General features: G+C 39.7%; 2 protein-coding genes across 2 annotated transcripts; both read left to right on the top strand.

Annotated features, from left to right (window-relative positions):
• Positions 1–8,807: 8,807 nt before the first annotated feature.
• On the top strand, positions 8,808–10,617 carry LOC126672258 (protein FAR1-RELATED SEQUENCE 5-like). Its single transcript, XM_050366206.2, has 3 exons — positions 8,808–9,016; positions 9,515–10,365; positions 10,449–10,617. The coding sequence occupies exons 1-3, from the start codon at positions 8,942–8,944 to the stop codon at positions 10,615–10,617; spliced, it is 1,095 nt and encodes a 364-aa protein (XP_050222163.1). The 5' UTR covers positions 8,808–8,941.
• A 1,624-nt stretch (positions 10,618–12,241) lies between these two features.
• On the top strand, positions 12,242–13,810 carry LOC126675273 (gibberellin-regulated protein 14). Its single transcript, XM_050369883.2, has 4 exons — positions 12,242–12,356; positions 12,439–12,471; positions 12,657–13,053; positions 13,342–13,810. The coding sequence occupies exons 1-4, from the start codon at positions 12,291–12,293 to the stop codon at positions 13,524–13,526; spliced, it is 681 nt and encodes a 226-aa protein (XP_050225840.1). The 5' UTR covers positions 12,242–12,290; the 3' UTR covers positions 13,527–13,810.
• The last annotated feature ends 333 nt before the right edge of the window (positions 13,811–14,143 follow it).

Here is a 14,143-nt window from a genome sequence, read left to right as displayed (position 1 = left end):
ACTACTGGAATTAAGAGAATTGTCGCGACTGACGTGCTAGAGTGTGAATACTCCCGGGTCGGACTATTGGATAAGTTTTCCTCTTAGTACATACGTTTAGCATGTTCGAGGATTAGGGTTTCAATCGGATCCTGTACTTGGCTGCATGTGATTGATTGCGGTTTTATGTTTTATTTGAATACTTATTAGTAAATGTATGAACTCACTCACTATATTCCCATATACTGACCCCTCACAGACTTCCTTTCAGGATAAAGACGCTTTGAAGCAACGGACTTCTATCCTACTTCCAGAAGTCTGTATTTTTGAGTATGTAAAGAAACAGTACTTTACTCTTAGAGCTGCAGTAGATAAGTATTTTGCAAGTCAGTTTGTAATATATAGTTTTCTGTAAATATAACTTTAATGTTTTTAAGTTTGTAAATGTTTTACGCTAGCTGCGTTTTTATATTGTGACTGCCAGAGGATATGTATGCCTGGCATGTGCTTCCAGCATGACACGTGTTTATGTCTGTCATGCATGACGTTTATGTTCGCGAAAAATTATTTTACGATTATATGCTTGCTACGGGTTTCAGAGGAACCACTCCCATTCCCTAGCGCCGGTCTCGGCCCTGAGATTGGGTCGTGACAATGTTGGTATCAGAGCATGGTCCAGTTACCATTGCTTATGTCAGAAGAGTGATTGATTTTCCTAGGAATCTACTTCAACACATAGGACTCGAGTCTTGCCTTTGTTACGTATTCGTTTGATTTTCAAACTTTCAGCTTTCCCTATAGGATGTGAGTCTGTCTTACGTGTGAGTTCGCATGTGATGAGATGCGCGTTTAATACGATATACATTGCGATGATATGCGATTATGTGGCTAAGTAACGCTGTTTGTCTTGGTCAGGATGTCTGACCAATGACAAGAAGTAGAGCGAGCCGCCGCTGCAGCACAAAACGTTATAGAAGGGGCGCATGACGTCCATCCAGAAGCTCAAGATGAGTCTTCTGTTCACGGAGGAGGTGGTGGCCAAGAGGCCCAGACGCAGGCACCTGGAGTGCAAGCGCAAGCCCAACAACCTAATGTTGTGGGTTTTGATCTGAACAAGTTTCTTACGGGAATCGCGGCTATGCAAGCCAATCAGGCTGAGGTGCAGAATATGCATCGTGAACAGCTACAGCAGCAACAGTTGCGTAACATTGCTTTCACTGACCGAGATATCGTCTTGGCTTACATGCGCCTTAAGCCAACTAAGTTTGACGGCTCATGTGATGCTCTCGATTTTCTTGAAGAAGTAGAACGTAACGCTCGACGTCTACAAGCTAACGAGAGACATACCATTATTATGGTGGAAATGTCAATGAAAGGACCCGCGAAAGAGTGGTTTCAGCAGCACATTCAGCCAACCATGGACACTATGACTTGGGCTGAATTCGTGAATCGTTTTAGAGAATTTTTCCTACCGTATGCGGTGACGGAAAGTTATCGTAATCAGTGGCTGACCCTGAGTAGAGGTAATCGATCTGTGCAAGAGTTTGTGACGGAGTTTACCAGGGTGAGTAGGTTTGCACCAGACTTGGCTGCAGACCCAGTCAGAGTGAACTCGAGGTTTGTAAAGGGTCTAGGAGCTGACTTTGTGAGTCTGACGTCTGATATCGGAAGAACCCTAGTGCAACTGATCGATAGCGCTAGGCAAATGGAAGTTTCTCTGATCCGTTTTGGGAAGATTCCCGATCCTTCCAATGTTGCGCCTGTGAGGAGTGATGTGTTCCGCAGCGTACAGAGCGCACCTACCCAATCATACGTTAGAAGTTATTCTCGACCCCCGTCACGTCAGCAGAGAAATAAGAGAGCTCGATATGGAACTAGAGTCAGTACTTCAGGCACCGGATTTAGTGCCAGATCGATGAGTGATATGGGAGGCGGAGTTCCTTTATGTTTGAACTGTAATAAGAGGCACTACGGCGCATGCTACATTGCTAGTGGAGCATGTTTTAACTGTGGTCAACGAGGCCATTTTGCTAGAGATTGTCCGAGGCAGATGCCCCAGGGCTCGATGACTACTGTGATGCAGCCTTCTTATCAGCAGCAGAGGACTGCACATCAGGCAGCGTCAGGATATGATCAGACAAGGAGTACCTTCACTGGCCAGAGAGGCCGTGGTTATGCAAATTGAGGAGGCAGAAATGGCGGAGGACGCGGTACTGGTCAGACTTCACAGGCTGGCGGGAGTCAGGCTAGGGTCTTTGCACTGAATCCTCAGGAGACTCAGGCTTCCAACGCTGTGGTGCAAGGTACCTTTCCTATCGCTACTCAAGACGCATTAATTTTATTTGATCCGGGCGCTACGCATTCTTTTGTTTCGCCTAGCTTCGCTAGTAAGTTAGGATTGCAACCAGCGTATCTTAGAAACCCTTTATCCGCAGCTACCCTAGTCGGAGAGAGTGTGGAAGTTAGTATCGTTTATCCGTCTTGTCCTGTAAGAGTTCAAGGACGAGATTTGTTAGTTGACTTGATTTTACTCGAGGTATTAGTTTTTGACGTTATATTGGGAATGGATTGGCTAGCTCAGCACTATGCCAATGTGGATTGCCGGAAGAAGACAGTAACGTTTAACACGCCTGGAATTGAAGCAGTATCAATTCAGGGTGACAAGATGGAATCTTCTACGAGTATTATTTCAGCTATTAAAGATTGTCGTATGTTGAAAGAAGGGATGTCAGGGATTATTAGCGATAGTACGAGAGTGGAGAAGAAAAGTGCAACTTTAAGTGACGTACCAGTGGTGTCAGAATATCCAGACGTTTTTCCAGAGGAATTACCTGGATTACCCCCAGATCGCGAGATTTAGTTTTGTATCGAATTGGCTCCCTGCACGAAGCCGATATCGATACCTCCTTATCGTATGGCGCCAGCAGAGCTCAAGGAACGTAAAGATCAACTAGAAGAGTTGTTCGATCGTAGTTTTATCAGACCGAGTGTGTCCCCGTGGGGTGCACCAGTGCTATTCGTCAAAAAGAAAGATGGATCGCTTCGACTTTGCATCGATTATCGACAGTTGAACAAGGTGATGATCAAGAATAAGTATCAGTTACCTAGAATCGACGATTTGTTCGATCAGTTACAAGGAGCGAAGTATTTCTCCAAGATCGACCTGAGATCAGGCTATCATCAATTGAAGATTCGCGATGATGATGTTCAGAAGACTGCTTTTCGAACTCGATACGGACATTACGAATTTCTCGTTATGTCATTCGGATTGACGAACGCCCCAGCAGCCTTCATGGATCTGATGAATAGAATATTCAAGCCGTAGTTAGATCTGTTCGTGATCGTATTCATCGACGACATTTTGATTTATTCACGTACAGAAGAAGAACACGCTCAGCATTTGCGGATAGTACTACAGACGTTAAGAGAGCACCAGCTTTACGCCAAATTCTCGAAATGTGAATTTTGGCTAACGGAAGTGGCTTTCTTAGGTCATGTGGTTTCACAAAGCGGCATTAAGGTTGACCCAAAGAAGATCGAAGCTGTGATAGAATGGAAGCGACCTGAATCAGTTACAAAAGTTAGGAGCTTCCTTGATTTAGCGAGATACTATAGACGATTCGTACAGGACTTTTCGAAGATCGCTGTACCTTTGACGAAGCTAACTCAGAAGAACGCGAAGTTCAACTGGACAGATCAGTGTGAACTCAGTTTTCTGAAACTGAAAGAGTGTCTGACGACGGCACCAGTCTTAGCACTACCAGAAGGAACTGAAGGGTTCACAGTTTACTGTGATGCGTCAAGAGTTGGACTAGGATGCGTCCTTATGCAACACGGTAGAGTGATTGCATACGCTTCGCGACAGCTTAAGAAACACGAAACAAACTACCCGACACATGATCTGGAATTAGCAGCGGTAATATTTGCGTTGAAGATCTGAAGACATTATTTATACGGTGCCACGTGCGAAATATTTACGGATCACAAGAGTCTCAAGTATATTTTTGATCAGCGAGAGTTGAATCTCAGACAGAGGAGATGGATGGAATTACTAAAAGACTATGACTGTACGATACAATACCATCCAGACAAGGCCAACGTAGTGGCAGATGCCTTAAGCAGGAATTCGGCAGGAAGTCTCGCGCATGTTACAACGACGTGGAGGAGACCATTAATCAACGAGATTCACACGATGTTTAGCCAATGAGTAGAGTTTGAGATTTCATCTCTTGGAAATTTAATGGCTCAGCTAACGATACGATCAATGTTGATAGATCAAATCAAAGAATTGCAAGCGGACGACCTTCAATTGAAACATTTAATTGAGGAAGTTCAACAGGGAAAGAGTCAAGATTTCAGTATCGTCAACGGCATGCTGAAGTATGGCAATCGAATGTGCGTTCCAGATGTGGAAGATTTAAGACAGAAGATCATGGAAGAGACTCATGGAACGATGTATAGCGTTCATCCTGGTTCCACAAAGATGTACCATGACATCAAGACAACGTAATGGTGGAGCGGAATGAAGAAACATATCGCAGAGTTCGTGGCGAAATGCCCGACTTGTCAGCAGGTCAAATTGGAACATCAACGACCTTACGGATTTCTTCAGCCGTTAGCCATCCCGGAGTGGAAATGGGAACAAATCACAATGGATTTCATAGTCGGACTACCTAAGACGCAGAAAGGATTTGACTCTATTTGGACAATCGTAGATCGTTTAACGAAGTCAGCGCACTTCATTCCGATCAAGACGACGTATTCTGCAGCAAAGTTGGCAGAGATTTACATCGATAAGATCGTGAGCTTACACGGAGTTCCCGTGTCAATCGTTTCAGATAGAGGTTCCGTATTTACCTCTCATTTCTGGAAAAGCTTACAAGACGCACTAGGAACGCGATTAAACTTCAGCACTGCATTTCATCCTCAGACGGACGGTCAGTCTGAACGGACGATTCAAACATTAGAAGATATGCTTCGACTATGCGTACTAGACTTCGGAGGTAGTTGGGATACGTACCTACCTCTAGTCGAATTCGCCTACAACAACAGCTATCATTCGAGCATCGAGATGGCTCCATACGAAGCGTTATACGGGCGTAATTTGTTGGAATGAAGTCGGTGAACGGAAGCTCACTGGAACAGAGATTATCCAGATTACGTCAGAAAAAGTCCCGTTGATAAAGCAGCGTTTGAATACTGCTTCCAGTCGACAGAAGAGTTACGCGGACCCCAAGAGGAAAGATATCGAATTTCAGATCAGAGACTACGTGTTTCTTAAAGTATCACCGATGAAGGGAGTGATTCGTTTTGGAAAGAAGGGCAAGTTGGATCCGAGATATGTCGGACCTTATCAGATTATAGAACGTATAGGCTCAGTTGCCTACAAGCTGGATTTGCCACCAGAGATGTCGCAAGTTCATCCCGTCTTCCATATTTCCATGCTTCGGAAATATGTATCAGACCCCTCTCGAATAATCCAACCACAAGCGGTAGATGTCAGCGAAGAACTGACATACGAAGAGCGGCCCATGCAGATTGTCGATACGCAGATACGACAATTGCAGACGAAGAAAATTCCAATGGTGAAAGTTCTATGGAGGAGTCAATCCGTAAAAGAGTGCACGTGGGAAACAGAAAAGGATATGAGGCAGAGGTACCCATATCTATTTACTCAAGCTACGTGGCTAATTTTAAATTCGAGGACGAATTTATTTTAAGTGGGGGGTGAATGTAATACCCCAAAATATTTTAAGGTAATTAAGTCGTGCCACGTGCCGTGATTTCCTATAAATTAAATTAAGGAGAATTTAATTTAATTATATCGGGAATTTAGAATAATTTTTATTAAGCGATTTTACGGGAATTAAGGACTTAACCTTTGAAAATTAATATAAAATAAATTATAAATCCCGTAACGAAAATTATTTCACCAAAGTCAGTGAAATAATTTATATTATTAGTGGCAAGAGTTTCGAATCGATCGGAGACCGTTTAAAAGTTGGACGCGAATAGGTTATGGACTAAATTGAAACTTTTGAAAAGTTTCAAAGACCAAAGTGCAATTTATCCGGATTGTATATATAAATCAAACCTTCCTTATGAAGGTTACAGAACCTTCATTATTTTCATTTCTCTCGATCAAAAACGGCGATAACATAAGGTTCGTCGCGCGGTTTTCGTTTCTCGTCCGTTTCCGACGTTTAATAGCTCGAATTGATCGTATTCATGAGGCGAATCACGGTAAGCTTGACGTTTTCTCGTTTAACTGGATATATTTTGAGTTATATCGATTCAAAGTTTTAGGCCACGAAACGATTTTATCGTTTTATCGATTATAGGATTGATGTATAGCGTTTTGAGCTTAGAATACGCGTTTTGGTTGAGTTTGCAGCGTTTTTACGTATGTAGCAGGTCGGAAACCCCGGAAATCGATTCCGGGGGATCGTGCACCCCAATGCACGAACGTGTACCATCAAGGTGCACGATCGTGCACCCCCATGCACGAACGTGCACCCTCCGACCCTCGCACCCCGATTTTTATTGTTTAATGTTCGTTAATATACGCGTGTTGAATTGGAAATCGAATAGTAATTAATCGATTAATGTGAATAGTTAACCTAATGAGGTTAAACAGGAGTTGAATTGGAAATGATATACGATCTGTAAACGAGTTAGATACCGTTTATCGGAATATACGTGAGAAGCACGACGGTTAATGATAATATAAAGTATCGTGTCTCGTGTCTAGATTCAATGTTAGAATAGGATTCTGATATGAGTCAAATATTTTAAAATTTGTTTTAGATCCGGCAAGGCAAGAAGCAGCTGGACCAGTAGTTCGGGAAGCTTGACGTTTCTAAGCCCCGACGTATTTTTGGATAAGCATTTTCTGTGAGTTTATACGATTTGCTTTTAAAGTATTTATTTAAGCGATTACTTGATATTGCTTTGCGTTTAATTTGCATGTTTATAGTGCGAAATCTTTATATGAATTGAATATACGCTTGATTTGAAACCAGTATTGATCCGATGGAACGTGCTACCTATTGAGCGGCAATAGGACTGTGTGATCACTAGTTTCGATTTGATACAGCTGTGAATACGATTAGGAACACGAATTTCGAAGTCAGATGTATGACTGTGATACGAGAGTGAACTCGGTTACAGTGTAACCTGAGCCCCGTATCTAGTGGGTTGGACCCACTATTGGAATTAAGAGAATTGTCGCGAATGATGTGGTAGAGTGTGAATAAACCCAGGTCGGACTATTGGATAAGTTTTCCTCTGAGTACATACGTTTAGCATGTTCGAGGATTAGGGTTTTAATTGGATCCTATACTTGGCTGCATATGATTGATTGCGGTTTTATGTATTATTTGAATACTTATTAGTAAATGTATGAACTCACTCAATATATTCCCATATACTGACCCCTCACAGATTTTCTTTCAGGATAAAGACGCTTTGAAGTAACGGACTTCTATCCTACTTCCAGAAGTCTGTATTTTTGTGTATGTAAAGAAACAATACTTTACTCTTAGAGCTGCAGTAGATAAGTATTTTGCAAGTCAGCTTGTAATATATAGTTTTCTGTAAATATAACTTTAATGTTTTAAAGTTTGTAAATGTTTTACGCTAGCTGCGTTTTTATATTGTGACTGCCAGAGGATATGTATGCCTGGCATGTGCTTCCAGCATGACACGTGTTTATGTCTGTCATGCATGACGTTTATGTTCGCGAAAAAATTATTTTACGATTTTAGGCTTGTTACGGGTTTCGGAGCAACCACTCTCATTCCCTAGCGCCGGTCTCGGCCCTGAGATTGGGTCGTGACAGAATCTTTTCAAACGTTAGGGGCATAAGTGAATCTTTTTCAAACGTTGAGGGTTCATTTGATCCCAGACCCAAATCTTAGGGGCATAAACGATCCTTTTATCAATGCCACGTAGGATCACACTAACGGAGTCTTAGGAGCAGTGAAACGACGTTAAACCGAGGGGTCTGATTGTTTATTTTTACAAACGTTGAGGGCATGAGTAAACTTTTCCGGACGTTAAGGGCTTACTTGATCCAAACCTCAAATCTTAGGAGCATGGATGACCCTTTTTCCATTAATAAAACATAATGTTGAATGTCCACATATTCGAAATCACTCCACTTAGTATATACAAATTGTTTCACTTTAATAACAAATTAAATATGAATATATCTGGCAACATTCGGGTGAATAATACATGAAATTAATAAAAATTTAAAATTATAACTATTTAATAATGAGTTATATTTATTAATAGATACATTTTTTTGTCTTTTTTAGTTTTAAAAAAAGAATAATAAAATCAGAAACCAATAAGCTATATGTCAAACAGTATAAGCGATAAGCAGCAATCTACTAGGTTGTGGAATCGATTTCTTCCATAACCACTCTTCCACCTCTAATAATAAATAAAAAGGAAAAAAACCGGACCATCATTCGCTTACGGTTATATGATTGAACCAATTGGTCCGGTCCAGTTTTTAAAAGGCTAAACCCATCTAGAGACCCTTATACTATATTATTTTTGTTCAAAAAGCACTTGTACTATTTTTTTGTTTTTAAGGTCCCTATACTTGGCAAAATTTCGATTTTTAGGTCCTTTTGAGGGACTGGAGAAACAAAAAAATTATAAATAGAGGGATTGAAAAAAACTAAAAAAGGACCTAAAAATCAAATATTATGCAAGTAGAGGGATCTGAAGAACAAAAATATAGTACAGGGGCTCTTTGAATAAAAATAATATAGTACAAGGATTTTTAGATGGGTTTAGCCTTTTTAAAAGGGTATTGCTATTCGCCGCCCCTTTTTACTTAGCACCGCACAGGCGAAAGACATTTTTACCCTTTAGCAAAATTTCAAAAAAAAAAGTTCTCTCAACTCATTCGAACACACTCGAACAACTACGTAAAAAGTCGAGTAAAATGACGGATAACGAGTATAATTCGTCGGGAAACGAGTACCGACAGTCGGAAACAAGTTTTCCCGGCTTTTCCGAGGTAAAAATTAGTTATTTTAAAATTTTATTTAAAATTTGTGAGGGGGGACGATTGAATTTCACGTCCTCTCCAGAGGAGGGGACGCCAGAGTTTGCCGTCCTCTCCAGAGGAGAGGACGTGAAATTCAACGTCCTCTCCTCTAGAGGGGACGCCAATTTTGGGCGTCCCCTCTTCTAGAGAGGACGACGCCCAAAATTGGCGTCCCCTCTAGAGGAGAGGACGCCCAACTCCACGTCCCCTCTTCTAGAGGGGACGTGGAGCTGGGCGTCCCCTCCTCTAGAGGGGACGCCCAACGCCGGCGTCCTCTCCTCTGGAGAGGACGCCGGCGTCCCCTTTTCCGGCCGCGACCGAAACGTCGCGGCCGGAAATTAATTAATGCTAAAAAAAACGTTGAAATTAATTTTTTTAATAATTACAGTAATTTTTTATTCCATATTATTACGACTTTTTATTACATATTATTTCGATTTGTTAAACGTAAGTATTTATGTTTTGCAGGTTGATTTAGAAGATTATGGCGGTGATGGAATTGATTACAGCGATTGGTTTAAGCTAGATCATGGGTTTGATAGTGATGTTGAAGCAATTACTTGGGCTAAGAGTACTGCTATAAAGATTGGATTTGAATTAGTCATTTCGTCACATAAGAACGAGGGGAAAAAGAAGCTTCTACGATGTGCTCGGGGTGAGCGTTACAGAGGTTCATTCACAGATTCTGATTCCTTCGTACGGAAAAATACGAAGACAAAAGCGTGTAAGTGCAAATTTAAAATTATTGTCAAATTAGGAAAGACTGCATGGTTTATACTTACAGATCCTGGTATTTCGAGTACACACAACCATGCTCTAGCTGTGTATCCTGAAGGATACCGTCAGATGAGTGGGCTGAGTGGCGAGGCGAAAGAAATTGTGCGAGATATGAGTGCGGCACAAGCGAAGCCGTGTTCTATCATGGCAGCTTTAAAAGAAAAAATTCCATCTGACAACCCTACAATAAAGCAAGTGTACAACTATAGAGAGACTTTGAGAAAGTCTAGCTTTGAGGGTAGAGATGTGGTTGGGCAATTTTATTACATGGCTCAGCAAAATGATTATGTACACTGGACTCTTGCTGAGGAGGATACAGGTGTGTTGACCCATATTTTCATGGTTCATCCTGATTCAGTGAGACTACTTCGTACGTACTACTGGATCATCGGCATGGACTCCACGTACAAGACGAACAAGTACAAGCTGCCTTTTTTTGAGATTATTGGAATGACTCCTTGCAACAAGAACTTCATAATTGCATATGCAATTATGAAGGATGAGACTGAAGGGAGCTACAGATGGGTATTGGAGAGACTGAGGTATTTAATTATAATTATGTTATTTGATATTTTAATGATATTCAAATTCAAATTACTTATTAAATCATCGGGCAATAATGCAGGTGCTTGATTGGGGAACATATTCATCCGAGCGCTATTCTTACTGATCGAGAATTGGGGCTTATGAGACCAGTGTCAGAGGTTTTCCCACGTTCTTCTCATCTACTATGTACGTGGCACATAAATAAGGACGTAGAAGATAGAGTGTACAGAATTAGTGGGAAAAACTAAGAGTTTGCTGAAATTTTCAAGAATAGTACATGGAAGAAAATTATCAGAGCGCCAATCCCCCTAATTCTGGGGCTAAAAACGTCTTCCCCATACGCTTTCTGCCCTGCAATTATAATAATTTAAATTATAAAAATAATATATATTAAATTAAATAAATTTGTAAAATTATTTAATTTATTTCAAATAATTATTTATTTTATTGTTTTTTATTTTAAAAAACAATTAATTAGATTTAAATTTATTTTTTTTTTTAAAAAAAAATTAAATTTAATTAAATTCCGGAACGGGCGTCCGGCGTCCCCTCCGGAAGAGGGGACGCCGGACGCCCACGTCCCCTCCGGAAGGGGGGACGCCGAAAACGGCGTCCTCCCTTCCGGATGGGACGCCAGCGTCCCCTGTCCCCTCCGGAAGGGGGGACGCCGTTTTCGGCGTCCCCTCTTCCGGAGGGGACGCCGCACGTTCCCTCCGGAAGAGGGAACGTGGGAAATCCACGTTCCCTCTTCCGGAGGGAACGTGGGATTTCACGTCCCCTCCGGAAGAGGGGACGCCGGTTTCCGGCGTCCCCTCCTCCGGAGGGGACGTGAAATCCCGTTTTCTATTTTTTTAATTGTTTTTTTAAAAAAAAAACCGAAATTAATAAAAAAAAATACTTACCGGAGGTTGTCGATTTCTATCTCGTTCCAAATCCGACATTTTCGTAAAATATGAATTTGTGAAAAGTTGAATGAGTTGAGAGGATTTAGTTTTTTTTTATGAATTGGTTTTCTATTGAAAATGTGAAAAGGGCAAATATGTAATGTGCCTGTGCGGTACTAAGTAAAAAGGGGCGGTGTTTAGCAATCCAGTTTTAAAATACTAATGAGTAGACATGATGATACACCGGCAGCATGAGTAATAAGAGTGAAGAGATTAAAGTATTATTTTGAGGAGGAGACAGAGTTCTCGGGTCATGTGGGTCGATATAAGTCAGATTTTGGACTGCTATCCTTTACTCATATGTCTCTCGGTAATTATCACTTATATAGCTGGCATTACCAAATACCAGCTTCTAATTATTTATCAAAACTTTGATAACAAAAATGGAATTATTTATCAAATTTAAGTAAAAGTTGTGTAACTTCATCCATATAAATAGTTAATGAGACGTTGATAATATTATAATTTTTTCAATTGAAATACTTCATTTATTTCATAATTATAAAAAATATTTATATTTTCAAATTATTTCAAAATATTGATTTTTACTAAATTTTTTTTTGCTATACTTGAAATACTCTTATATAGATTTTTGGCAAAATTATTGTTATGTATCTTTATAGTACCCACTGATATCAATAGTTTTAATAGTAGATATTTTAATTTTAGCCAATTAAAATCTACTCATTATAATAAATTTAAAATTGGTTTTACAATTTTTATTAGAAAAAGAAATGATATTTTTTAATTCATCTCTCTTTCAAAAAGTGTCATTTTTTTTATAGTTCTATTACGAAGAGGGTAATAAACTTTTTTTTTGTAGTTATGGGACGAAAAGGATAATAAATTTTAATCTGCTTGTTGCAAAAATAACGTAGTACAATCGCTACGATATAATAATGACTTCTATTTATACGCTCTTTACCCATGTCTTTCTTCATCAAACACTTTAGATCTCTCTAGCTACTTATTCTACAATGGGTTTCAAAGCTGTGATGCTTCTTCTTCTTGCTGCTGCTCTTCTTTCAGTTACTACAACAAGGGTATGTTTGATCATCTTCTTTTCATTATGCAATTTATTTATTTTTTACTTGCTAATTTTTTTTTTCCTAATCTTTCTTGTAGGCTGCATACCCTAATGAACAGTTCAATGACAAGGTATTTTTTTAAATGTTTTGTAGCTTTTTTTAGCTTAATTTTTTAAGAATGTGAAAAGTTTTAATGAAGATTTAAAGAAAAATCCAAGATTAGCTAATTTAAGTGTTGAAAGTGAAATTTTTTAAGTTGCACAAATGCACCCTTTACATTTTTTGCTTTTTTTTTAATTCCAAATCGTGCTGCAGCTCATTTCCTCCACACTACTATTACCACCATCACCATCACCAGCTCCTGCAACTCCGGTCTACAAGGCTCCTCCTACGGCTGCTCCGCCACTAGTCAAGCCACCTACGCCTACTCCGCCAGTAGTCAAGCCACCTAGTACTCCAGCTCCACCGGTTTACAGGCCACCAACTCCAGCACCACCAGTTGTGAAACCGCCCATTACTCCAGCACCTCCAGTTTACAAGCCACCAACTCCAGCTCCACCGGTGGTGAAACCGCCCACTACTCCAGCACCACCAGTTTACAAGCCACCAACTCCTGCCCCACCAGTAGTGAAACCACCCAGTACTCCAGCTCCACCAGTTTACAAGCCACCACCTCCCGGTGCACCACTTCCACCAGTCAGAACAAGAGCAGGTGAGTACAATTGCATCTCTACTTACATTTAATAAAATATAATCAGTTCAAACCAGTCCGCTCCTAATTAACAAAATAGATGTGTTTATTTTTTATTTCACTTCTAATTTTTTTGGGCTTAACTTCTATTTAACTTAATTATTTTTTTATAAATTTACCTTTATTTTAAAAAATTTAATTTATTTTTTAAAAAAATCGGTCCCAACCAAGACTGGAGCTCACTCTAGCCATAAGGCGGTTCGGCCACTGATTTACAATGTGTTTGATGAAAGTTGTGTGTGGTGGCAGATTGCATCCCATTATGTGCAGAGAGGTGCAAATTACACTCAAGAAAAAACGTTTGTCAAAGAGTTTGCATGACTTGCTGCAGCAAATGCAAATGTGTGCCGCCCGGAACTTACGGTAACCGGGAGAAATGCGGAACGTGCTACACCGGCATGACGACTCGTAACAACAAGCCGAAGTGCCCTTGAAACATTGATCGGAATACAAAATATTAAGCTTAATTATATAGATGTAATGAATGTTATTGGCGATGTTAGGTGAATGGGTTGCGAGTTTAATAAGTGTTTGAATAGTGTGTCTGTTTCTGTGTGGCATTAAGAGTGGTGCAGGCATATTAATAGGGCAATCAGTGTTCTCAAAGTGATCATGTTTCCTGCATTTTTAATTGCTGATTGCAGATATTAATATATGTTCTTGTTTTGGGTATTTAAATATTAATACAAACAATTTCACCTTTTTTTTTCTTGCTAAATTTGTGCTAATGGTGTCTGAATTTGTTTAAACATTGTATTTGAGTTTCGTTATGTTTAATTAGTATTACCGCCTCGTCGCAAATTGAAAGATTAATTTCTATTTTGTACATCAATTTTTAAATGTATAATTTTTTTTTTGATGAATTAAAATGTATAAATTATTATTTAACTAATTAAATCAAATTGATCATGATGTTAACAACAATATGTATTGATGATATTTGATCATATTAATACTAATGGATACTCTCAAGAGTTAATTGGAGTCATCTATTTTATAAAAATGATGAAATTTTAAAAACAAGTCGTATATTTAATGTAAGTATTATAAA

This window comes from Mercurialis annua, linkage group LG3 (assembly GCF_937616625.2).
Source record: "Mercurialis annua linkage group LG3, ddMerAnnu1.2, whole genome shotgun sequence".
NCBI lineage: Eukaryota > Viridiplantae > Streptophyta > Magnoliopsida > Malpighiales > Euphorbiaceae > Mercurialis > Mercurialis annua.
Note: the sequence above shows the minus strand (reverse complement) of the source record. Positions and strands in the feature narration are given on the sequence as shown.

Excerpts from the sequence above, each read along its gene's own strand:
- LOC126672258 (XM_050366206.2), top strand. The coding sequence starts at position 8,942 with ATGACGGATAACGAGTATAATTCGTCGGGAAACGAGTACCGACAGTCG. Across the intron at positions 9,017-9,514 it reads GTTTTCCCGGCTTTTCCGAG|GTTGATTTAGAAGATTATGG; the intron begins GTAAAAATTAGT and ends TATGTTTTGCAG. Across the intron at positions 10,366-10,448 it reads TGGGTATTGGAGAGACTGAG|GTGCTTGATTGGGGAACATA; the intron begins GTATTTAATTAT and ends GCAATAATGCAG.
- LOC126675273 (XM_050369883.2), top strand. The coding sequence starts at position 12,291 with ATGGGTTTCAAAGCTGTGATGCTTCTTCTTCTTGCTGCTGCTCTTCTT. Across the intron at positions 12,357-12,438 it reads TTTCAGTTACTACAACAAGG|GCTGCATACCCTAATGAACA; the intron begins GTATGTTTGATC and ends TCTTTCTTGTAG. Across the intron at positions 12,472-12,656 it reads ATGAACAGTTCAATGACAAG|CTCATTTCCTCCACACTACT; the intron begins GTATTTTTTTAA and ends ATCGTGCTGCAG.